The sequence below is a fragment of the Doryrhamphus excisus genome, linkage group LG1, assembly GCF_037039965.1.
Source record: "Doryrhamphus excisus strain RoL-2023G ecotype Guam linkage group LG1, RoL_Dexc_Guam_v1.1, whole genome shotgun sequence".
In the NCBI taxonomy this organism is placed as follows: Eukaryota; Metazoa; Chordata; class Actinopteri; order Syngnathiformes; family Syngnathidae; genus Doryrhamphus; species Doryrhamphus excisus.
This window is the reverse complement of record NC_136357.1, coordinates 15,893,248-15,917,748: the sequence shown is the minus strand read 5'-3', so window position 1 is coordinate 15,917,748 and position 24,501 is coordinate 15,893,248. Positions and strand designations below refer to the sequence as shown.

General features: G+C 46.0%; 4 protein-coding genes across 13 annotated transcripts; 2 read left to right on the top strand and 2 right to left on the bottom strand.

Annotated features, from left to right (window-relative positions):
- The first annotated feature begins 18 nt into the window (after positions 1–18).
- On the top strand, positions 19–3,788 carry LOC131131591 (proline-rich protein 5-like). 4 transcript variants are annotated; one of them, XM_078791298.1, is made up of 9 exons: positions 19–213; positions 564–699; positions 1,026–1,106; positions 1,214–1,262; positions 1,336–1,390; positions 1,451–1,545; positions 1,645–1,782; positions 1,862–1,976; positions 3,251–3,788. In XM_078791298.1, the coding sequence occupies exons 2-9, from the start codon at positions 581–583 to the stop codon at positions 3,544–3,546; spliced, it is 948 nt and encodes a 315-aa protein (XP_078647424.1). In that variant the 5' UTR covers positions 19–213; positions 564–580; the 3' UTR covers positions 3,547–3,788. The 4 variants fall into 4 exon arrangements, with proteins under 4 accessions (XP_078647424.1, XP_078647420.1, XP_057932416.2 ...); XM_078791294.1 differs by having other exon boundaries at positions 537–699; XM_058076433.2 differs by lacking the exons at positions 19–213; positions 564–699 and adding an exon at positions 752–922.
- gramd2ab (GRAM domain containing 2Ab) lies at positions 2,265–10,489 on the bottom strand. The gene is made up of 12 exons (XM_078791307.1): positions 10,346–10,489; positions 9,814–9,915; positions 9,337–9,394; positions 9,197–9,269; positions 8,981–9,084; positions 8,813–8,911; positions 8,553–8,624; positions 5,626–5,685; positions 5,334–5,469; positions 5,191–5,263; positions 5,038–5,121; positions 2,265–4,954 (listed from the first exon to the last, which is right to left on the bottom strand). The coding sequence occupies exons 2-12, from the start codon at positions 9,900–9,902 to the stop codon at positions 4,912–4,914; spliced, it is 891 nt and encodes a 296-aa protein (XP_078647433.1). The 5' UTR covers positions 9,903–9,915; positions 10,346–10,489; the 3' UTR covers positions 2,265–4,911.
- Positions 10,490–11,229: 740 nt separating this feature from the next.
- znf609a (zinc finger protein 609a) lies at positions 11,230–18,995 on the bottom strand. 3 transcript variants are annotated; one of them, XM_078791278.1, is made up of 9 exons: positions 18,626–18,995; positions 15,694–16,540; positions 15,240–15,465; positions 15,067–15,154; positions 12,905–14,978; positions 12,451–12,826; positions 12,072–12,377; positions 11,905–11,983; positions 11,230–11,840 (listed from the first exon to the last, which is right to left on the bottom strand). In XM_078791278.1, the coding sequence occupies exons 2-8, from the start codon at positions 16,411–16,413 to the stop codon at positions 11,910–11,912; spliced, it is 3,864 nt and encodes a 1,287-aa protein (XP_078647404.1). In that variant the 5' UTR covers positions 16,414–16,540; positions 18,626–18,995; the 3' UTR covers positions 11,230–11,840; positions 11,905–11,909. The 3 variants fall into 3 exon arrangements, with proteins under 3 accessions (XP_078647404.1, XP_057931337.2, XP_057931338.2); XM_058075354.2 differs by having other exon boundaries at positions 11,230–11,822; XM_058075355.2 differs by lacking the exon at positions 18,626–18,995 and adding an exon at positions 17,029–17,606 and having other exon boundaries at positions 11,230–11,822.
- Positions 16,957–23,831, top strand: LOC131131052 (sperm axonemal maintenance protein CFAP97D1). Of its 5 annotated transcripts, XR_013627499.1 has the most exons (8): positions 16,957–17,469; positions 19,343–19,539; positions 19,621–19,701; positions 20,412–20,530; positions 20,637–20,813; positions 21,475–21,869; positions 21,983–22,137; positions 23,772–23,831. XR_013627499.1 is itself a non-coding variant. In XM_078791314.1 (6 exons), the coding sequence occupies exons 2-6, from the start codon at positions 19,441–19,443 to the stop codon at positions 20,891–20,893; spliced, it is 489 nt and encodes a 162-aa protein (XP_078647440.1). In that variant the 5' UTR covers positions 16,957–17,469; positions 19,343–19,440; the 3' UTR covers positions 20,894–21,290. The 5 variants fall into 5 exon arrangements, 2 of the variants coding, with proteins under 2 accessions (XP_078647440.1, XP_057931347.2); XR_013627498.1 differs by lacking the exon at positions 23,772–23,831 and having other exon boundaries at positions 16,957–17,304; positions 19,432–19,539; positions 21,983–22,397; XR_013627497.1 differs by lacking the exon at positions 23,772–23,831 and having other exon boundaries at positions 21,983–22,397.
- Positions 23,832–24,501: the final 670 nt, after the last annotated feature.

Here is a 24,501-nt window from a genome sequence, read left to right as displayed (position 1 = left end):
TGTGGAGCATATGCAACTTGTTAGCCACCGGCCTCCCGCCACTTGGACTAAAGCTTGAAGGAAGCGACAAGAAAAGCGACTCTTGTTCTTTTGTCCCCCGGAAAAAGTCGCCAACAACTTAATGAAGCTGGTCACGTGACACTTGGCTGCAGTAGCGGAGGGTCATGATTTCGGTTTGTGACGTCATGCGATAGACGAGGAGGGGAGGGGAAAGGTGAGTTTAAACATTCACGTGCTGCTGCTGGAGCTTGATGTACGCACGCCAAATTAGATGCAAAGTGTTCAGGAGATGGAAGCCTCCCGGAAAACAATGTTAATGAGAGTTTGGGTTGTTCACGTGTCACGACCTGACGTCATATGGCGTCATAAAAAAACACCATGACCACCAATCAGAGATTTAAAGTAATAGAAGATATACTGAGACCTGATGGACTGCATGCAAAAGTAGAAAAGTGAGACCTCTCACTGACAGGAAGTTGTGGTTGTAGTTTCAGTTTCAGGAGCATCCACCTGTCTGACTTCCTGTTTCTTCTTCTAGTTAGTTTGTGGTATACTACTTTTGAAGGTTTGGACGTCCACGATGGGATCGTTCCGACGCTCCAGGCCTCGATTCATGAGCTCCCCGGTTCTGTCAGACCTGGCCCGCTTTCACGCCAGCTCGACTGCTCCGCACGTGGCCAACAGCAGTGTGTGGAACAGGTGACAACTTTGTACTTTTATTTTGAAATGTGTTGACTGTTGTGTCCTTGTGTGTGTTTTTGTGCTGTAATTCAATGAAAAGTCCCATCATGCTGTCAAAGTAGGATTTCCTGGTGAGAAGGTTGGCCTGGTGGATGTTTCCTGCTCTGCTGCGGCAATGAGAAGGATGTTTGGCAGGAAGTGGCTATGACAGCCAGGTCACTTCCTGTCACACATGCTAACGGTAGTAAACTGGTTTAGCTTAAGTGTATTGGCTCCTTTTCAATTACTTTTAACCTGCAGTAATGGTTTTACTGTGTGGTGACCTCTGTCCTCTGGTCCTGCAGTGTCCAATCAGCAGTGATGAAGGTGTTCCAGGGTGGCGCTCTGCAGGCTAATGAGCTGTACACGCTTAACGAGAGCATCAGGTGACCTCATCCTCTTTTGAAAAATTGCAATGTGCTAGCATGCTAAGGTGTTGTTCATAAACATACCGAAGTACATTACATGTCATCTGACGGCCGCCATGTTTCAGGTGGCTCCTTAAAACAGAGATGGGCTCCTTCATTGCAGATTACTTCCAGGTGCTTTCACTCCCATTGTACTTCCTGATTCTTGTCGAAGGAAACAGGAAGTAGAATTTTTTTGTCATTTCAGAACCAGCTGCTGACTGGAGGCCTGGCTGACGTTCTGGATCGGATCTTTATCTCTGGTGAGGAGTGTGATGTCAACAGGTTTGTCGCCATGGTAACTCACTGTTACCTTCTTGCAGGAGGCAAAGAACAGCTAGTGGTCTTGGCAGAGGCATGGGACCGCTTCTTCATGGAGACGCTGCCTACCCTGCAGGCCATCTTTTACCCTGTACAGGTGAGGTCCACGTCCTGTTATGACAGGACTTGTCTGCTGATAGTGTGTGTGTGTGTGTGTGTGTGTGTGTGTGTGTGTGTGTGTGTGTGTGTGGTGTAGGGTCAGGAGCTGTCTGTTAGACAGATGGCACTGTTGGCCTTCAGGGACTTGGTGCTGTTGAGGCTCCACCTAGAGGACATCTTGGCAAGTACCACCTCCGTCCCCTCAAGCGTCACACACATGCTGTTGGTTCTGCAGGTATTCAAGAACCTTCTATTTGGATGTAAGTGTTAGTTAACATTCTTCAGAACATCCTGTGTATGTGTGTGTCCTGCAGGGCATTCATGATTCCGGCGGTACAAGCGAGCGGTACCAGCAACTGGAGCGCCTAGTGGCCATGGTGGTTTCGCCGTACCTCAGCAACGTCCTTGCAAGAGATCGCCAGCCCTCAGGTGAGTGTAACAGAACGATCTGGAATCAAGAACATACAGAGCAGCTAGCCTGTTAGCATCCATTATATAGTTTCTTTGGTAATGGTAATGGTTTTATTTCATTTGAACATGCATCAGATTACAATTGAGTGCATCCCATAATCAGTTCACAGTTCCACATGTCCAAAAGGAGTAGGAAGAAGCAAAGCTTATTAAATCCTACCCCTCCATCTGGTACTTTTACAATCAGTAACTGTTACATTTGTTCACTTCCTCCTTTCCATAATACAGTTTAAGGTTGTTTTTTTTTTTAATAATGCACCTCGTACTGAAGTAGGAGGTGATATGACCATATATGGGTACCATGGTAAGTGTCAATATAGTGATATATATAGCACATCATGACTGGTTCAAGACTCTTCATCCTTGTATTTAGCAAACATCAACTGCTTGTATTGTTTCTTGAATTGGCTCATCGTTGTGCATTGTTTGAGGTCCTTACTCAATCCATTCCATAGTTTGATTCCACATACTGAAATGCTATGGCTTTTTAACGTAGTCCTAGCATAGAAGTGTTTCAAATGTACTTCTTCCCTGAGATCATATTTCTCCTCTCTTGTAGAGAAGTATTGGATGACATTTTTAGCTAATTGGTTATTTTTAGCCTTATGCATTATTTTAGCTGTTTGAAGATGAACTATATCAGCAAGTTGAAGTATTTGTGATTTTAGAAATAAGGACTTAGTATGTTCTCTGTAGGCGGCATTATGAATTATCCTTACTGACCTTTTTTGCAGTACATTTAGCGAGTGAAGATTGCTTTTATAGTTATTAGCCCATATTTCCACACAATAAGTAAGATATGGTAGAACCAGAGAGCAATAAAGAGTGTGGAGTGATTTCTGATTGAGAACAAATTTTGCTTTGTTCAATACTGAAATATTTCTGTCCACCTTATGTTGTATATTTGTAATATGAGGTTTCCAACTCATATTTTCATCTATTGTGTCCACACCGTCTATTTGTATTTGCTGGTGCTTGTTTGGATGCCTGTTAGCAATGTGGCTAAGGGGTGTGCTAACGTGCTAGGGTCACAGGAAAGTTCCAGGAATTCCAGGAAGCACATGCCACAAATAAACACACCAGCTTTGGTCAAGAGGATCACAACTTTGAAAAGTCGCATGTGATTAAAGTCTTAAATGCTTGAAGCAGGCAGCTCGCTTAGCAGGCTGTCATTTTCAAAAGTTGGTCTGCCTTCCCCAAAAAGATGTTTTGTGTTTTTTTTTTTTTCACAGAGTGTCGGCATCTGCGGTGGTTGCTTGGCGATGGATTACAGTCCGACGTGACCCAGCCGTCAATGTGCGAGTGCGCCTCTCTGGCGCCTTTGGTGGAACAAGAAGGGGAGGCCTACTTGGAGAAGTCTGGCGGAATGCGACGCCACACTGTCGCCAACATCCACGCAGACGTGCGGCTACTGTCTAGCAGGATGCATCATGGAACTGAGGCAAACTGCCCAGATGTCGTAACTGTGGCCTTCTCGGACAAGGCCGTCAAGGCCAGACGGTTCTCCAGCCAACCTGATATGAACTAGTTGCAGAGTAGCAGTCTAAGCAGCTAGGACAGGAAATAGACAGAGTTTGGACAGGAAACGGGAAATGGAATTGTACACTTGCTGCTAAGCTGGTGCATGTAGCATAGCATGTATGGACTAATGAGCTACAAGCCAATCAGGGACAGAACAGGACGTTTTCTATCGCCTTTGTCTTTTAGAAATTTTGTTTTGGTATAAATAAATTTTTGATACTAACAACAAAGCAGATATTTTATTGTGAAAACAAGTTTGATTTGACAGCTTCACAAGGGGTGTGTAACAATGTTTGATTAGCAGTAGTGGGGGGGGCTTGACATTTGGCATCTCCTGTGATTGACTGGCGAGCAGTCAAGTCAGCTGGCATAGGCTCCAGCTCACCCAGGAGCCTATCTCCGTTGAACGAATGGACATGTTTGTAGCTAATTAGCCAGCACATGACCTTCGACTTCCAAAGTGAGTTTAGCGAGCCTGGCGCTGACCCCGTCTTGTAATCAGATTAGAGCCCGATCCACGACTACAACATGAAGCTCAGACGGGATCAGCAGGTCAAATGACATATGGCGCCCCCGTGTGGTTAGTTGCGGAATTTAATTAAAATTAGGATTAAAACATAAAAATGGAAAACGCTAATGGAAATGCTAACTTGAGGATAAAATATCAGAATTTTAGTAGACTGAAATGGGGATGGAACATGAGAAAATGAAGATGAAATCTGAGGTCATGAGGATGAACCATGAGAATGAAATTTGAGACATGAAGATGAAAACCTAAGGCTGTAATATGATAAACATCAGTATGTGTGAGGATAGATATTCCATCTGACGATGCAATATGAGAATGTGAAGATGAGACATGAGAACACGTGGATGGAACATGAAAAATGGACGCCAAGATAAGATATTAAAACATGGGGATGGAACATGAGAGTACGAGGATGAAATGAGAATTAAAACCTAAAAATGAAACATGAGAACATGAGGATGAAATATGAGGCCATGAGGATGACACATGAGAATGAAATTTGAGACATGATAGCATCAGGATGGAGCATGAAAACCTAAGGCTCTAATATGATGAAACATCAGGATGTGTGAGGATAGATATTCCATCGTGAGGATGAAGTATGAGAATGTGAGGACGAGACATGAAGATTATGTATGAGAATGTGAGGATGCAGATGCGGAATTTAATTAGCTACGAATTCACTATTTGCCATGGTAATTTGTTGTTTTGGTGACACAATCTTCCATGTTCACTTTGAAAAACATACATTGGTAAATAATCTCTGCTAACTATGGTGACGTTGCTATGCTAATCAGTCCGAGTGTGAAGTGCCGGTCAATCGCTCCCTGATTGGCTCCCTGGTTAAGTTCTCTGATTGGTCGTCCAGCAAGGCACCTCCCCACATCTGCACGGGATGACACGTGAACACCTGCTTCTGGAGGATTCATCAAAAGGACTTTTGTAACCCAAGATGAAAACAAGGTGTACCTGTGTGTGAGGAAGCTGAGCTGCTGCTCCAGACGACACACTCGGTAGGCGAGGTAAGACGACGACAACACCAACACTGTCACGCTACACACACGTGGCTTTAGGTGGGTGGAGCTTCACGTGCAATATTCCATTGAGAGAGCTGCTACTCACAGCAGAATGAAGACTTTGAGCAGCTGCTTCTCCTCGTCACTCACGCATGGAAGAACTTCTAGATGTTCTGTTTCTACATGCACACACACAAAATTATGGAGAGAGTTTCCTCTCATTTTTGACTGACAGGTGGATGGGTCTACCAGTCAGGGTGTGCACCATGAAGGGCGTGTCGGGGGCGTGGCCAGCCGGGGAGTCTCCTAACAAGTCAGGAAGGGAAGAGGACACGGTGGGAAGCGACGCCGTCCTTGTCCACGGCGCAACTTCAGGAAATTCATCCTGACACACACGTTTGGCATCATTCAACGTCACAAGACAGCCATCACACAACGTTATCAAGAAGTGAGCCTCCAACATGGAGGAAAACACCCTTTGACCTCTGACAGCTATTAAGCTCTACATCAGCTTTTGACGTCACAAAGAGGAAGATGTTACCATGGACAACGAGCTGGGTTCCTCCAGGAACTCTTTCACACTCAGACTCTTCCCATTCACCTGGAAATGCACATAACATGAGGATTGACACGTGAGAACATGAAGGTCCAACATGAATATTACACATGACCACATGAGGATGGAAGATGAGAATGAAATTTGGGACGAATAAAGTATTGAAATGTGAGGCTGGAGGATGAAATATGAGAATGTGAACATGACGAAATGGCGATGAAATATGAGAACATAAATATGAAATATGAGAATGTGACCATAAAACATAAGAACATGAGAATGGAACTTGAGAATGACATTTGAGACACGATATCAGGATGGAACATGAAAATGTGGGGATGGAATTTGAGAATATGATGATGAAACATCAGGATAAAATACAGTAAACACAAGGCTGGACTATGAAGATAAGATCTGAGAATGATAATGGAATGAGGATGGAACATGAGAATACAATATCAGAATGTGAGAAGAAGAAAATAAGGAAGAAACATGAGAAAATGAAGATGAAATATGAGGGCATGAGGATAAAACATGAGAATGAAATTTGAGACATGATAGCATCAGGATGGAACATGAAAACTTAAGGCTGTAATATGATGAAACACCAGGATGAAATACAGTAAGACTGTACTATGAGGATAAGATCTGAGAATGATAATGGAATGGGGATGGAACATGACAATTAAATATCAGAATGAGATAAAGAAAATGGGGAAGAAACACAAGAAAATAAAGATAAAATATGAGAACGTGACCACAAAATATGAGGTCATGAGGATGAAACATGAGAATGAAATTTGAGACATGATAGCATCAGGATAGAACATGAAAACCTAAGGCTGTAATATGATGAAACATCAGGATGAGTGAGGATAGATAATCCATCGTGATAATGTAATATGAGAATGTGAGGATGAGACATGAGATTTTGCGGATAGAACACCAGAAACAGAAACACCAGATTGAAATATTATAACATGGGGATGGAACATGAGACTATGAGGATGAAATTAGGATTAAAACATAAAAATGAAACATGGTAACTTGAGGATAAAATATCAGAATTTGAGTAGACTGAAATGGGGATGAAACATGAGAAAATGAAGATGAAATCTGAGGTCATGAGGATGAACCATGAGAATGAAATTTGAGACATGAAGATGAAAACTTAAGGCTGTAATATGATAAACATCAGTATGTGTGAGGATAGATATTCCATCTGACGATGCAATATGAGAATGTGAGGATGAGACATGAGAACACGTGGATGGAACATGAAAAATGGACGAAATGCCAGAATAAGATATTAAAACATGGGGATGGAACATGAGAGTACGAGGATGAAATGAGAATTAAAACCTAAAAATGAAACATGAGAATATGAGGATGAAATATGAGGCCATGAGGATGACACATGAGAATGAAATTTGAGACATGAAGATGAAAACCTAAGGCTGTAATATGATAAACAACAGTATGGGTGAGGATAGATATTGCATCTGATGATGCAATATGAGAATGTGAGGATGAGACATGAGAACACGTGGATGGAACATGAAAAATGGACAAAACGCCAGAATAAGATATTAAAACATGGGGATGGAACATGAGAGTACGAGGATGAAATGAGAATTAAAACCTAAAAATGAAACATGAGAATATGAGGATGAAATATGAGGCCATGAGGATGACACATGAGAATGAAATTTGAGACATGAAGATGAAAACCTAAGGCTGAAATATGATAAACATCAGTATGGGTGAGGATAGATATTGCATCTGACGATGCAATACGTATGAGAATGTGAGGATGAGACATGAGAGCACGTGGATGGAACATGAAAAACGCCAAGATAAGATATTAAAACATGGGGATATGAGGCCATGAGGATGACACATGAGAATGAAATTTGAGACATGATAGCATCAGGATGGAGCATGAAAACCTAAGGCTCTAATATGATGAAACATCAAGATGAGTGAAGATAGATAATCCATCGTGATGATGCAATATGAGAATGTGAGGATGAGACATGAGATTTTGCGGATAGAACATGAAAAATGGATGAAACACCTGATTGAAATATTAGAACATGGGGATGGAACAACAGACTATGAGGATAAAAAAATAGGATTAAAACATAAAAATGAAACATGCTAACATGAGGATAAAATATCAGAATTTGAGTAGACTGAAATGGGGATGAAACATGAGAAAATGAGGATGAGGATGACACATGAGAATGAAATTTGAGACATGGTAGCATCAGGATGGAGCATGAAAACCTAAGGCTCTAATATGATGAAACATCAAGATGAGTGAAGATAGATAATCCATCGTGATGATGCAATATGAGAATGTGAGGATGAGACATGAGATTTTGCGGATAGAACATGAAAAATGGATGAAACACCTGATTGAAATATTAGAACATGGGGATGGAACAACAGACTATGAGGATAAAATTAGGATTAAAACATAAAAATGAAACATGCTAACATGAGGATAAAATATCAGAATTTGAGTAGACTGAAATGGGGATGAAACATGAGAAAATGAGGATGAGGATGACACATGAGAATGAAATTTGAGACATGATAGCATCAGGATGGAGCATGAAAACCTAAGGCTCTAATATGATGAAATGTGTGAGGATAGATATTCCATCGTGAGGATGAAGAATGAGAATGTGAGGACAAGACATGAAGATTATGTATGAGAATGTGAGGATGCAGATGGAACGTGAAAAATGGATGAAACACCAGGATGAAATATTAAAACACGGGACTGGAACGTGTACTGGGCTGAAATGAGGATGAAAACATACATACAAATGAAAGATGAGAACATGAGGATGGAACACGCGTGTGTCACGTGGCTTGGTGAGAAGTGATGGTGGCGCACTAGCCTGCAGGTGAGTGCAGATCCTCCTGAGGACGTCGTACACATTGTCTCTGGAAAGTAACGACACAAACACGTACTGGACGCACAAAGTCAACAACAACAAACATGAGAAACGACACCGGTGTTTAAACATCAGGCATTCAACAACTTTTCCACAACATTTTTGTTCAGTGTCCCACTGTGGAACAAGTTCAAAACATCACATGACACATCAGCTTCTGGGAACAGACTTTGGAAAAGAGAAAAACTTGGGAGTCAAGTCACCTTCTGTCCCGTATCCATGGTGATAGCCAGGCCGTTTGGTACCAGGCCGGCCGTCTTGTGTTTTTTCACCAGTCGCACTGAAACCACAGGAATACACACCTGCAGACATACAGGTCAGAGGTCAACAGGTTGTGTGTTGGTCAAGTGGCTTAGTCTGACTCCTCCCACCTTGATGTCCTTTCCAAAAAGGTTGGCGTAGAAACACAACCAGTTTCTGGATATGTAAAGACGACCTTGGAGCAGGATGTCACGCAGTAGCGCGCACGAGTACACTGCGCACACACACACACACACACACACACACACACACACACACACACACACATGCATTTGGGTCAGTGTGTGATACCCCAAGCCGACCCAGAACCATAACTTTAACAGTACCTTTCATTAAGAGCTCATCTTTAGGGACTGTCTGGAAAAGTTTGTGGTATTGACTGTTGTACTTGTTCACTGTCTGAGTACACATACACACGTCAATATACGCTACAAGACTCATATTGATTGTTTGATTGTTGACTTACTGATCCTCTGTAACACTTCTTCACATCCTCATACGACATGTTATCAATCACATGCAGCCTGCAACACACAATGCACACTCTTCAAAAACAATCTTCATACAAAATAACTTGTGTGTTGTTGTTTGGTGCACTGATGGGCAGCGTGTGAAAGACACCATTGTGACGCACAAAGCATGTATGCACACGTACGTGCACAAAGCCGTAATTATGCAAGCGGTCCAAGTCGGACACAGGCAACCGTGCTTAGTTCAATGCCTGCTTCAACAGTGGGACATCTGTGTGCTTAGTTCAGTGTCTGCAAATGGAATTAGTGTGTGTTGGACGTGACAAGAATGTCCCAACAACACACGTCTTTGTCACGCTAATGAGGGGGCGGGCTCAAGGCCAGGGACAGGATGCCTTTGAAGACTTGTCAAGGAAGTAAAATGCAGCCAAGTGTCTTTTCAAAATAAAAGTATTTTTGATGCAGTCACATGCCTGAAAGGTAAGGAGAGGTCGTCCTCCCTGGGGGGGTCCAACACATGGGGGGCCATGACTTCATCACTTTGTTCCGAAATGTCCGCCATCGCCGCTACGGGCCTGTAAAATCACAACACTTCATTTTAGGCGGTGTGCTGTGATTGGCCAGTCAGTGAAGTGAGACATCTGTTGCCATGGCAACGCTTTTGGATACGGCAGAGGGCACATTCCAAGCCAGTACCATTGACATGCACCATCATGGACCGCTGAGGACTAATGGGACCGGTGTAAATATGGCAGCATAATAACAAAGACAGCAGGAATCAGACGCCATCCTGCCACACACAGGCATGCACATAAAGCAAAACTTTTTACACCAATCAAAAATGTTTAAACGGTGTGGTTTTTGTCTTTTTTTTTTTAAATTACAAAAGTCAACAAGAACTTTAGTTTAAATCTAGTTAAATGCATATTTACAATTTTCTGATGTCCTTTTAGTCACGTGACACTTGTCGGTTAACAGTGATGTCATCGTCGTCGTCATGTGTACCTTAACTTTTTCTTCACGCAGATTCGCTTGGGATTCTCCGAGTGCTGCGGCTCCTCTTCCAGTCCTTCTTGGTCAACACACAGGAAGTGCAATGAAGATGACTTCAAAATAAAACTACGAACAGGAAGCCAACAGGAGCACTGTGCTGTATTTCAAAATGTTTTTCCCTCAAACACCAGCAAAACAGGTGACACTCAAATGAGCAGCAACGCCACTATGTGGCCATTAAAGGAAATTACAGGAGGGAACATGGCGAAACTGCAACCGCAACCGTAAGGGTTCACTAACCACGGTTGCTCAGTTTTTTTAGTAAGCCGAACTACCTGTGTGAAAAGTTCGTTGTTTCGTCTTTTCGGATTAAAGTACTCGCAATGTACTACAATTGAACTGAAGACGTTGCCACTCATGTCCGGGCCAATAAAAACACGCTGCTCATGTCACCCACGCTTCGCAAACCCACGCTATTGTCGTCCGGATGGTGAGTCAATAACTTTGTGGTTTTAATTTGATGGTGTACTCTTTTGTTTTATACGTCAGTCCGTAATTACTGTATTGGATTACAGACTTTTTTACATTGTATTCATATATGTAATTAAAAGGTTGGAAATATTGTTTTATACATTTTAGGTGATTTAGGATTAAATATATTACCTCCAATTGTGCAAGACTTTTGACTTTGGGCAACAAAAACAATCCCTACGTAGGCTGAGAAAATCAAATTTTAATAAAATGCATTATGATAGCAAATACCACTGAGGGCTCACGCTTGGTCTTACAGCACATAATATAATCATCTTTTATTAAAATTAAAAACATTCATTTACAGTGTGTGTGTGTGTGGTTGTGTGTGTGTGTGTGTGTGTGAGAAGTAACCGAGGCGCCACTGGGCCAGCTACATGTTTAATGAGATCAACAAGAGTAGAAAAACAGAGGCAACAGACAAAAAGAAGAGTAGGAAAGCAACTGCATCCAACAGGCTCTTTAAAATAATTCCTCTGTACACTATTTACACACACACACACACGCACATACACGCACACTACAGTACAGCTACACACTGTGGGAGGAGCCTGATTTCGCCTGTCCAAGTGTTTGTTTTGGCGCTCAGAGCTGCGCTGATGATGGGGCAAGAGATTGATCGAGTCTGGAGGTCAGAGGTCGTCAAAGGATAAAAAAACAAAACAAAAAAAAACAGCGCTGTTAAAACTAGGTGTGGCTCTGAGACAGGAAGTGATCATCCTGTTCTTCCTCCCCCACAACAGTCTGATCCCCGCGCCCACTCAGTACCACACTGGCAGCCCAAATGAATGAACACCAGTGGGTCAGGTAGACCGCACGTCCTCCTCAAGCAGCCATTAGGGAGGGCCGAGCCAAACAGCGCATGGCGGTACCTGGGTGGGGTCAACGCTTCCTCGTGTGATCCAGTCACATGACTTCAGGCGGGAGGATGGTTGCGGGGACAGCTAATCAGGTGCACCTGCAGACGACAGAATAGCTGACCTTTGACATGCGGCATCTTCAATGCAGTCGTTGTGGCCGGTGACCGATTGACGTCTTACCTTTCTCACCTCCGTGCGGGAGGGTACATGGATGGGGCGGATGCCTGCTGACTGGCGACGATGGCGGAGGATGACAGGCCTAGGGAAAAAACAAAAAAAAAAAAAAGAGTTCAGGTCACATGACTGCGCTAGCCGACAAACGAAGTGCAGCCAGCGGGATGTCTCACCTGAGGCGTAGGGCAGGTCGTACTGTCCTGACAGCAGCGGGTATCCCAGGTGATGGGAGGGCAGGATGCGCTGGGATGGCGAGGAGCGTGGGCGCTCGCTTTCCCTGTCACGCTCGTGCGGTGTTTTGTCGGGGACGGATGGCGATTTGCTCTTGTACTGGCTGGCGTGCTGCTGCAGGAGGTCTAGAGCCTTGGACTCGCCTGCCGGCTTAACTGTGGGACTGGAACGGGACGCTTTCTCACCTTCCTCACTTGCCGCTGCCTTTGCCCCATACGCCGAGAAGGAGTACCCGGCAGGCAGGTAGCCTAAGGCAGACAGAGACGTTTATGTGGCGAGGAAGGTGGTTATGGCGACAAGCAGGACAGACGGTGGTCTTACCAGGGTAGTTTTGCATCATAACTGAGGGCACCCCCCTGTACCCAGGGTGTCCAGGCTCATAAGCCTGGCCGTAGGCATAAGGTCCATGCATGTAGGGCATGTAGCCCTGGTGCTGGGCCAGAGGGGCCGAAAACTGCACATGGGATGGCCGCATCTCCTTCCCAGCGGCCCGCTGCTCCTCTGGGGGCACTTGTGCCCGTCCCTCCGCCCCCTCCTTGGCCTCCTCCTTATGTGGCCCCTCTTTGGGACGCAGACGCTCCTCCTTGGCCTTCTTCTCGCGCTCCCTCTCTTCTTTCCAGCGCTCATCCTCCTGGGCCTTAGGGGCCTCAGAGTATTTGTTGGGGTACACGTAAGGCCACAAGCGTGAGTCGGGCTCCTGTACAGAGAAAAGAGCGGCAGTTAGCGGGGTCCACTGGTGCCATCACAATCAGCAGAAATAACAATGGCGCCATACCTGTCTGTACCACATAGCGGATTCCACGCCTGAAGGCCGAGCGGACTCTGCCCCTACCTTGGCCTCGTCCTTCCCATGATGCCCTGCTTCACTCAGCTTCATCTTCAGCCCCTCGGGCTGAGCCGTAGAAGTCTTGGGTTCCTCACTCTTAACCATGATGACAGACTTGGCCAGCTCTGGCCCAGTGTCCTTGGCTTTGCCTTTGGCGGCCAGGTCAGTGAGGCTGGGGGCTCGAGTCAGGGTGGGCGGGACAGAAGCCTTCTGCTTCCATTCGTCTTTCCCTTCTGCCTTCTTGTCAGCCAGCCGCTGCCTCTCCTCGTACTGCTGGCGGTAGGCAGGGTTAGATGCCAGCAGGTGAGCGTGGTAAGCCTGGTCGGGGGAGTAGGAGTAAGGGGGGACATAGTACTGGTTGTAGTAGAGGGGCTGGGCGTACATGTTAGACCGCTGCTGGATAACTGATGGCTGCTGTGCTCCCGGATCCACCTTCCTTTCCTCTTGGGGCTCCACCTTCACTTTACTCTCCTCCACTACATCTGGCTCCTCCTCCTTTTTAACCCTTCCCTCCACGTGAGGCGGGGCGGCAGCTGGGCTGGGGTTAGTGTAGCCAGGGGAGTAGTACGAGTCATAGTTGTGGTAATATGGAGACTCCTTGTTGGGCGCTTGAGGTGGAAATAATGCCTTCTTGGCCCCCTCTCGTGGCCCCTGGTCGGGCTCCGACTTGACCTTGACTCCTTCTACCTTGCCTTCACCGTCCTCTCCGGCATCAGAAATGTCCGAGTAGGCGGGGCTGCCGGTTTTGACAGAGGCACTGTCAGCCCCGTTTTGGTTGAGGTGGTGTGGGGGGGCACCCTCCGCTCTGCTGGCCCCGCCGATGGACGGGCTGGGCGCGTTGTCTGTAAAACTGTAGACTTTGTCCGCCTCAGCCTTGATGCTCGCCAGTCTGCTCTGCTGAGCTTCAGAGGAGCCGTTGAGCAAGGCGTCAGAGCCCTCGCCGTACACGTCCTCTGGCCTTGCCTCTTTCCCAGCCCCCTTTGGACTGTCACACTCCTTACCGCCTTCCCTCTTCTTCTTATCCTTCTTCTTCTTGTCCTTGGCGAGGGCGGGGCTTGAGGCGGGGTCAGCTAGTGAGGGAGGTTTTGGTTGGATGTTTTTCATCTGGGGACTCTTGGGGATAGACTGTACAACAGAGCCCATGGCAGGGGATGATGCCTGCAGGCTGTAAGGGGCTGGGCTCGGGCCAGTGGGCGCCACAGGGCGATTGGGCTTCACACCCTTCGGAGTCATTTTGTCAACTTTGGCGCCCGCCGCCATCTTCTTGGCTTTCCTGTCGTCCATGCAATCGTTACTCGCCTCGTCGGTCAAACACGCCGCCTCCTCGCCACCATCTGCCCCCTCAGGCTCAGCCTCACACCCCTTCTTCTTACTCTTTGATGTCTGCTTCGCCGATGAAGGGGAGGGAGCATCGAAGCCTCTGCCTTTGGGCGTAGTGGAGCGAGCTGGGGAGATGGCAGCGCCGTTGCAGGATGCGGAGTCAGGATGGAGGGCAGGCTCTTCACCGTATTCGCTGTCCGCATCCTGGTCCAGTCGGACATCATGCTCGTTGTGAGCACGCGCCTGATGGTACTTCAGACCATTGATGTGTTTATATTTCTTGTTACAGTTGGGGTGAGGGCAGTCGATGAGCACTGGGGAGGGGCAGGTCCGGTCCAGTGGGGGAGGAGCTGGGGGGTCTGATTTACCTCCATGGAGGGGAGCCGCAGTGCCAGTCGAGTTGGTTCTCATGCGCTTGGACACCTTGGTGTCCTCAGAGCTGGAGGTGGGCTCCATGTCAGAGGCAGGCTTGGTCTTCCTCTTGGCAGAGGAGGGGCTGGCCTTGGCGTCCTCCACGCCACCCGCTGTCTGGCTGCCTCGACGACCTTTGTTGCTGGCGGCGGCCCCACGCGTCTTGCTGCTGCCTTTGTTGTCAGAGGACGTGCTGTTGTCATTCACAGGCGCATTGCCGCCAGGCCTCATGCGCTTCCCTCGACCACGCCCGCTTCGCATATCAACATCACTCGTGGGAGAATCGCAGAACCTGAAAAAGATGCAGCGCTGTTGACAGGAAGCTGCGTGCACAAGCGTTTGTATCTGGACGACAGCTGTCAGCAAACACATGAACAAACCTTGGTGGGGCCCAGTCATGCCGGGTGCAGTCCAGCAGGGTCCCAACATATGTCTTATTTCTCCAGGTCACGTTGACCACCAGCATGCCTGCGGATGATACATGAAGACACATGAAGTGGTTGACCATGACATGACATATAGGTGTATAAATGAGTATCAGGCGCATCCTCACCATCCTCAGTCTCCTGCCACACGATGCCCTCCAGATTGACACTAGTTCCGGGCTCACAGGGTCCCAGGCATTCGGGCTCAGTGGCCAGTGCAGCGTCCGCTGTGTTGACCGCCACAGAGCGTGTACGCACCATGATCTGTTCGCAGGAAGAAGAGATGTCGCTGTGGGCCACGGGAGCGAGGAGGTGAAGTGGGGGAGGAGCTGGAGTGGAAGAGGGAGAATCCATCTGGGGGGTGCAAGAGACAGGTGAGAGTCCAAACATTTAGCTCTCAAAGTCAAAGGTCAACCAGGAAGATGCAGACATCCACTAAGTTTTATACACAAACGGTGGCCTCATTCCAAACATCTTAGCTATGTAGAGTCTGGGTTCTGTCTAAGCTTCCTTTCCTTGCCCCCCGTATGGCCTTCACTTGGTGTTCTTCAATGTGACAGAACCAGAGAAGAGTAGTCTTACCTTGTCGGCACATAGCATCTTCTTCAGCTTCCTGCATTCACCGTTGTCCATGACGTCCTCCTCGTCATCTTCCTCCTCCTCTGTCGTCATGGCGACTGGCTGCCCAATCCCCGCAGAGTCCAACGCTACGTGACCCATGTGCTCAGCCATTTCAGAGTTCTGTAGGCCCTCAAAGGGGCTGGCACGGAGGCCCCCTGGAGGCAGGAGCGGGGTCCCTGGCTCCTTGTCAGGGTTTGTCTCCATTTTGTCCTTCTTGCTCTTTGCAGACACGCCGTCCTTGTCCTTCTTGACAGCTGCAAGGACACGGGAGGCTTTGCCTGACTTGTCGCTTCCCTTAGTCAGGGTAGAGTTGAGGTTTTGTGCAGGAGAGTCGCCGGGGGACCGACCCGGAACCTCCTTCTTGACTGTGTCCACCACAGCTGTCTTAACACCTTCTTTGGAGTTCTTAGTACGTTTGGATTTGGATTTGCTGTCTTTCCCGCCACTCACGGGACTAACAAACTTGATGTTGTCGGGCAAAGCGGCCACGGCACTAGGGGGGGCGGCCATGCCCCCACCCTCCTTGCTACTCGACATCTCCAGTTTGTCTTTCTCCAAGTCGGCGTCCAGGTCAATGATCAGATTGCCAACACCGATGTCCCACTCATCGCCGCTGTCATACGTGTCCACCGCGTTGGAGTCCACACCTTTCCCGCCTGCAGGGCCGCCGCTGAGGGACATCTTAGTAGGGGCGTCCCTGGAGCACTGCAGGGGGGTGGGGGGCCGCTGCCGGGGGCGCTCCTCCCAGCCGCAGGACGCCTCCTCAGGGATGGACCCGGCGCCGCCTCCCTGCTGCCCGCATGGCCTCCTGTGCATGGGGCAAAACATGTCGTCAGTGAATTCTGGGGGGAAAATTCCAATGTTTTCATCCCACACCTTTTAAATGCATGAAGACAAATGAGCCAACAGTATTATCAATAGGGATGCTCTAATCGATCGGCCACCGATTAGTATTGGGACGATTCCCTCAAGAGACACGATTGGCGTATGAAGATAAATGCCGGCGTGTGGGTTTGTCACATAGGGTTGCCAACACCCGTATTTAACTGACAAGGACCATTCTTTGTCCGCATTGCCACAAGAATCAACACTATTGTATAAAACGTGAATATTTCAGTTTGACAGCTCGACACAGGCTACGCCAAATCGACACCAATGCGTTTGATCACTCCCTTATCAAACCTATTGCTGTTCAACTGCTTTTTTGTGGCTGTCACCGCCAGCAACTCGCTAGAAAGCCTCTTGTTTGACGCCAAACGTTCCTTTTTAAACACTTTTTTTCTTAAAGCAAATCACCTTTCAACGTTTGGCCCAATTGACCTGTGACCTGGAGTGGAAAGAATGTTACTCTGAGCCAATCAGATGCAGACTCCTGATTCTGCTCCCAGAGGATGACTAGCCAGATGGTCAAAAATGAGTGGTGCTAATACATGACCAAAGACGTCACACCAGAAGATGATGAGGATTGCAGGATGACCCAGGGCAGAACCTGTGTGTATAGACATATTATATCACAGTGAAAACAAGAACACATGGGCTGCCAGGGAGCGGTTGGTGGAACTGCTTGAACAGGTGAAGAAGACTATGTCATTGGCTCCGCCATTAGAGTGCAGGCAACAGTTAGCTAGTTATGTTAGTTAGGTTAACAGTTAGTCAGTTAGCATGCATTACTCTTCATACTTAGCATGGTCTACCGTGATGACAAGAAACTTGATAGTCCTGCAAACGTAGAAAAACGTGAGTAACCGTTTTAGTCTAGCTCATATTAGATAATTTGGTTTCGTGTACAAACATTTAAAACGTCATGTTAAGATCTAAGAATAACTGAACTGAATACAGTGTATCGCGCTAGCTTGCACTGGCCACATTTCGAAAGTGTTCGTGTTTTTGGTCACAAATGAACAGGCGCAATTATTAAAAACACCACCTATTTTAAGTGTTCACCATCTAAGTGTAAAAGAAATCAGCCTTTTAAAGAGAATTTACCCGCAGCTAGCATACGTAGCTAACGCAGATGCTAATTCTCGATTTAAGCTAACTCGGTAGCTAGCTACTAGCTTGTTAGCATAGACGAGCCGTCGGCCTGTGTCTCGCTGTCATTTAGGTGAAGCGAATCTACATACAAAAAGAACCTTACAGGTCAATTTGGGAGACACTGCCTTCTATAAACACACATAACACGGCTAATCTGAGGTCAGCATCGAAGATCGTTCTCGTATTGAGCTTTATTTATGCAACCAGACCGAGGCCCTCGGTGGCCCGCTACATGGCTAAGGAGATCCATTATCGGACGGTTCTGTTTAGCGCTGTGAACATATATTGACACTGCAATGCAGTAGTAATAATTAATAACCCTTACGAAATATAGCTTTCGAAGAAGTGGCGTCAGACTGTCTGTATTCGTCTAGATGGTTTATGCAATACCCAGTGACCCAGTATGCAGCCCGTATTTGTCGTGCGAGAGACTTAAAATGAATGTTTGCAAGCTTGTTTGTATTAAAATGCACCACTTGTGTTGTTTAATGAATGTGCACACTTTAAACTGTGTACTTTAGTCACATGATGTGCAGCCTTTGGACCGCAGGCATTATTTGCTATATGCAACAGCCTGAAAACATCCCAAGTGCGGATTTGCGGTTCTAAACACACACATACAGTAAACAAATTGAGGCTAAATAGTGTGTTGGATAAGAAAGTACACGCACTAAAATGCCAACTAAAAGACTAAACTTGCAGGTCAGGCGAGGACGTGTCCGACGATGGAAGCATAGCTTAGCTCCCCGGTGTCTTCAGACAAAGACTGCAGCTAGCCCGCTGAGCTAGCAAGCCCCAGATAGCTAGCTGGCCCGCGTTTAATCCCACCAGGAGACACGGCCTGAGCACGTCCACTTACCCCGTTCATAATCCCAATCCACACGCCGTTCATGTGCACTCCATAAATCCGAACCGAGACAGAAAAAAGTGCGAAGAGCAAGCACCGAGCAGTCGTAACAGTCAACGTGCTCCCGGCTCACTGGACCGCAGCCATCACACGGCCCCCCGTCCTGCGCTCGACTGCACCGCCGCGGCACACTGCCTCATCCTGCGGTTCAATACTCCACCCGGGGGGTGCAGGGGATTAATCCTGGGTGTCCCATTAGTGGTCGTGATAGTCCAGATGTCCCCCCAAAAGAGCGTTATTCCGATTTAAAGCTAGCCAGACTGCACGAGACAAACAGCACAGGAGCTAAATGGCTGATTGGTACGAAGCTAGCAAAACACGGAGTACTAGATCGGCATCTCACTGGAATGGAGTGAGAAAAAACACGGAACACTGGATCTTATGGGAACTGGAGTTCGGTCTGGTTGGAATTTGGTCGGATTTTCTCCAGGTACCCCGGCTTTCTCTCACATCTCCAAAACATACATATTTGGTTAATTGGAGACTTTTAATTATCTACGTGTGAATGTGAATGGTTGTTTCACTATGTGCCCCGTGACTGGCTACATCCCGGTTCTCACAAGTCTACACACAAGGCTCCTGCTCACCTTAATAACACAAGAGAAAATAGATTGATGAATAACTTCAAATATTTGATAACCTTCATTATAGACGTGCTGAATCCATTAGGGGGCAGCATTGTACCAGAGAGCAGATAATGGATGATGAATTAGGAATGATGTTTCCATGGCAACATACAAACTAAACTAAAGTTACAGTGAGCAGACATGTACCCCAGCAACAAGCAGCCTCTGCCTCCTATCAAAAAATGCCACCAGCATGATGCCTGGGACCACCAGCGCAATTACCAGCTGCACCGCACTAGGGTACGTGTGTCTGTTTGTGTGTGTTATGGTAGCATCATGTCAGCTGAAAAAGTGTCAACATTAACGTGTCCACCTGTCCAGGTTAGTTCCGCCATCCCTGTGGTCAACACTAAGGGAATGAGCACACCCGCTCATATGCAACGCAACCTGAAAAAATTGCAGGTGACAACAGACCCTTATTCTACTACAGATGATTATTTGTATCTGCAGTAGCCAAAAGAAGAAAAATGGTTCTGTCACAATGAGAATGAATGACCTGTTAACGTTAAAGCAGAACTAAGGGACAGCCAGCTTTTTGTGTGCACAGCTTCCCCTGTATGTGTGAAGTGTAGTTGACGGTGGGCTGTTGGTTGATTGGATTCTGGTATCACACAAGTGGCTTAGTTCTTGTAAACATTCATTCATTCATTCATTCATTCATTCATTCATTCATTCATTCATTCATTCATTCATTCATTCATTTTCTACCGCTTATCCTCACAAGGGCCACGGGGGGTGCTGCAGCCTATCCCAGCTGTCTTCGGGCGAGAGGCGGGGTACACCCTGGACTGGTCGCCAGCCAATCACAGGGCACATATAGACAAACAACCATTCACACTCACATTCATACCTATGGACAATTTAGAGTCACCAATTAACCTGGCATGTTTTTGGAATGTGGGGGAAAACCGGAGTCCCCGGAGAAAACCCACGCATGCACAGGGAGAACATGCAAACTCCACACAGAGATGGCCAAGGGTGGAATTGAACTCAGGTCTCCTAGCTGTGAGGCCTGCGCGCTAAACACTCGTCCTCCATTTCTTGTAAACAAGAACTTGTAAACACGTCAAGCTAAGATAACAAAGCTAAGATAAACACTAGTATGTTCTCAGCTGCAGGATGAGCGTCGGGCCACCATCAAGCGAGACAACCGCCTACTGGCTTCCAGCTTGGCTCGCATAGAAGACTCTAGGGGTCTGGTGGACCATAAAAACCAGTACCAGCCCAGAAGGTTAGAGTGTGCACACAAACACAGACTGTATGTTTTGTTACACCATTTTATTTGATGACTGATGACTTATATTTGTGATTGGCGGAAACTGACGTTGCGTCTTCAGTCTGAATGCTGACAAGCGGCGGGCGGAGCTTCTGTTGGTCAGTCAGCAGAATCTGAACATCTACCAGCGAATCATAGCTCGTCAGTCCGAGTACCGCCAGCAGCTCTGGATGGATGACTGGGTGAAGGTGCAGCAAAGGCGGAACAATATATCCCGTTACCCTCAGGGCCCTAACAGGTGCTTGCGTCATCCAAACTTTGCTTAATGAGCGCAATTCCTATATTGTTTTTTCTGATTTCAGAAGTCAAAGAAGTTGAAGGTTGCAAGTTCAGAAGAAAACAATGACTCATCAAGTCATTTATGATGCAACGCTCATTTATTCTTTTCACCAATTAAATCAACTAGAAATATTTCACTTTATTCTACACTTTTTGACATAACAATGACATACAGGATTTACAGAAGAAGAATAATACATATGTGACCTATGACCCTTATGCCCACACAGCACTAAAATCTTTTAGCACATACACATACTGTATATGTGCAGTAAAATTATGGAGTGAATTAGGTCAGCGAGTCAAACAATGTAGGTAAGAAACAGTACAGGAAGATGGTGCTTTCAAGGGACATGAAAGAATGTTGAGAACCGGTGTCTCATGATTTATTCCTGACTTATTTATATGGTATTATTATCTGTCATACACTCTGTGTTCTATAATAATAATAATAATAATAATACATTTTATTTAAAAGCGCCTTTCAGGACACCCAAGGTCGCTGTACAGGAGATAAAAACACCAATATAAAATATTAACTCTGTTAAGCATGTCTGAATAAGCTAAACTGTGACATTACATTTCTTCCCACAGTAAGTGTTCCAATGTTTGGTCACTAGGGGGCGCCCAAAGAAAACATCATAACTGACCTTTGCCATGCAGTGGAAGTAGTCCCTGAATTAATGATGTCAACACCTGGAAGCACTTAAGCAATGGCTGTCTGGAACGCTCAAGCGCCAGAAGCAACGCTGACCTTCAAAGGCGGAGCAGCTGGTATTTTTTTTTTATTTTTAAGTTGACTTAATGAACATTCCAGAAGCAGCATGCGCTCCTTTTTAACTGCAACACCTCTTATTTTGAAATCCCAATGGCTGAGTGGTGCTTAATCTCTTGTTTGGACATGGACACATCAACAAAATAATTTTTCATCTTTATTCACTTACTGCCTATGGCAATTGACGTACCCTTGGGGGTATGCATACCCCACTTTGGAAACCACTGCTGTAAACAAATGGTATGTAATCGTGCAAACCTCCTCCTCTGTTTAGTTTGACATATATGCCTTCTTTCACACCGCCTTTAAACTAGCTGTCCTCTCTATCTAAAATATGACTATTTTTCTCCAAGGAATGGCTCTTCTCTTTGAGATGCAAATGAACTTCTGAATGTTGCGCAGAGAATGGACACACAGACCAGTACCTGCTCTTTGACTCCCATCACCGACTGGAACAAAAGCTCAGGGTTATGTGAACCCTCAAGGACAGAGCAGAGAAGTGTGAAAAGTATGAAAGAAAGCCATTCATGTCAAACTCCCAAAACAGAGTTGGAAGTTTGCGCCATTGTCTGCTTAAAAGGGACCAACTATGCTAATTTTCGGCTATTGTGTATTGAGTTGTGGACTCCTATAGAGCAACTCCGCACGATAACCCGCACAGAAAGCTTCCAGAGTCTGCACCTATTCCAGCTGTATTTTCTTGGATTTCCAAAAAGTCTGTTTTAATTTATGACACCTACTCCGCTGTGATTGGTCGCACTCCCAAGCACCCCCAAGGACTTCCAAACTACAGCCGAACCCCACTTTCTAATTTTTTCAGTATCGGAGTTGATAATAAATAGTCTTTGACGAGCTACTTGAAAGTGGTTAATAACTGCTGGTAGCTCATGAGCTACTGGCTGGAGACCACTGACTTTCTGTGTATTAACTCAGGTAACATAGTGCAGACAATCTTTACATGTATTTTTTTTTTATCCCTGTTTAAAAAAACTTGGGAAGATCCACTGAATTGGGTGAAAAAGGCTATTAACAACCCCAGACATTGGTGAGCTTGTAATTTGCATGCATGCAGGTAAGACGCTCCCTGTATACACACTCTATAATGATACACCGACACACAGTTAGGATACTGATGTTGTTACTGACAGCTTGCACTTCTGACTCTTCAACAGGACCAAATAACGTTGGAAAGGCATCGGACCTCAAACAGTTTGGCAGATTGGTCTAGTGTTGTATAGTCCAGCTTCGCTCATGCTCACAAAACAGTCCCATATTTTCCCCATCACCTGGAATCTGAAACTCCAACCACTTCTGTTTGATGCTTGCCTCTTTAGGCAAGTTAGCTTTCCCTCAAACATGAACAAACCTGGAAGTCATTGCTTCACACTAACACAGTGAAATCTTCAACAAAACAGTGCAGCAGGGGGTTGGGCACACATCAGGAAGTCTGTGACTTTTCACAAGGCTCACTGTGAAGTCACAGTCAGCCAGTGCTAGAAAAAAAACTCTCTGAAACCGAGAGTTCACAACCATCCCAGACTTCTTTCAGGGCTTACTTCCAAAGGTGCAAACCTCATGATCTGAAACTTTGGTATCTTTTTATAACAATAATACAACATTCTAACAGCATTTATAGATGGAAAAAGCATAACAGGTACCCATTAACAATATACAGACATTTCTTGCACAAAAAAAACAAAAACAGTCTCTTAAAGATGTTAGAGCAGGTGGGAGGACACCTGTGTGAACGTCTGGTGACATGCTGCGTTCACTGACACCCTCAGGAGGACTCTGAGTCTGCTTTGTGTTAACAGTGACTCGCTCTTTCCACTTGTTATTTCCAACAGAAGCACTCTGTGTGTGTGTGTGTGTGATAGACACGCTGTGTGTTTTCATTAGACGTTCATTTCCAAGAGTAACATTCTTTTTAAAGAAAAGTGGTTGCTTGAAGTTTGTGTAAGTCTGTTTAACATTCTTTTGTAAAGTTGCATGAAAAATATGACTGTGTTGTTGCATGCTCTGACCCACAGGGAGCATTGCACTTATGTACATAATTTAAACTTGGACTAGCTACACCATGAAGGATCCATAATTGTTTCTGTTAAAGTGAACAATAACAACCAACTTCCTGTTTTTTTACAGTCAAACAGGAAGTGCTTCTTCTGGTTGGTCCAGCAGAGTGCATCGCAGGGTTTTCTGAAGGTAAGCATTGAAGGAGGTGTTGTTGCTTACTGTCTCTTTAAGAGGATGCAGCATGTGCTTCTCATTAAGCACTGGTCACCTGGCTGCAGGTCTCTGACACCTTCACATATGGTCTTCAACACCTGTAAATTGGAGGCGTTTCCTTTTTTGAGCTTCAGCGTGATATTTGGATTTGTCGTGTATGTGCATGCGTGGACTAAGCCCCGCCCTTTCTGAATAAAAACAATGAGAGAGCACTCATCTGTCAGAGTTGTGTGCTGTGTCTCTGTGGACACACTCATGGCCGCGTCCCGCCTCCTGCTGCTGATGTGGACCTGCTGCGTCCTGCCAGGTGAGACAACCTTTGTCATGTGACTGCATGCCACACAGTGTTGCCATGGTGACCACCTGCAGGCTCATCCTCTTGCTGTGTCCTGAATTCTTTCATAAATTATTGCTTATTGATAAAAGTGAATTCAGAAGTCAGGACAGCTCAGGACTGTAAAGCTCTTACCCCAGCAAGGTGAAAGGTCACATCACATCCTGAGAGGACAGAAGAAGGCTAGCAAACGTTCATCCTACCCATCTTAACCTGATTCAATGCATCTATGTCTGCATTTTGCTCTGCTACCAACTTGGAGTTGACAAATTAGCGACAACCAGAAGAGTCTAACTTAAAAGTTACACTGAT

Coding starts and splice junctions, on each gene's coding strand:
- LOC131131052 (XM_058075364.2), top strand. CDS start 19,441: ATGTACCCCAGCAACAAGCAGCCTCTGCCTCCTATCAAAAAATGCCAC. Junction 19,540..19,620: donor ACCAGCTGCACCGCACTAGG/GTACGTGTGTCT, acceptor CCACCTGTCCAG/GTTAGTTCCGCCATCCCTGT. Junction 20,531..20,636: donor AACCAGTACCAGCCCAGAAG/GTTAGAGTGTGC, acceptor TTGCGTCTTCAG/TCTGAATGCTGACAAGCGGC.
- LOC131131591 (XM_078791298.1), top strand. CDS start 581: ATGGGATCGTTCCGACGCTCCAGGCCTCGATTCATGAGCTCCCCGGTT. Junction 700..1,025: donor AACAGCAGTGTGTGGAACAG/GTGACAACTTTG, acceptor CTGGTCCTGCAG/TGTCCAATCAGCAGTGATGA. Junction 1,546..1,644: donor CCATCTTTTACCCTGTACAG/GTGAGGTCCACG, acceptor TGTGTGGTGTAG/GGTCAGGAGCTGTCTGTTAG.
- gramd2ab (XM_078791307.1), bottom strand. CDS start 9,902: ATGGCGGACATTTCGGAACAAAGTGATGAAGTCATGGCCCCCCATGTG. Junction 5,122..5,190: donor CTCAAAGTCTTCATTCTGCT/GTGAGTAGCAGC, acceptor ACGTGTGTGTAG/CGTGACAGTGTTGGTGTTGT. Junction 4,955..5,037: donor CTCAGCTTCCTCACACACAG/GTACACCTTGTT, acceptor CATCCCGTGCAG/ATGTGGGGAGGTGCCTTGCT.
- znf609a (XM_078791278.1), bottom strand. CDS start 16,413: ATGTCCCTCAGCGGCGGCCCTGCAGGCGGGAAAGGTGTGGACTCCAAC. Junction 15,155..15,239: donor GTGGCAGGAGACTGAGGATG/GTGAGGATGCGC, acceptor TATCATCCGCAG/GCATGCTGGTGGTCAACGTG. Junction 12,827..12,904: donor CCGCTATGTGGTACAGACAG/GTATGGCGCCAT, acceptor TTCTCTGTACAG/GAGCCCGACTCACGCTTGTG.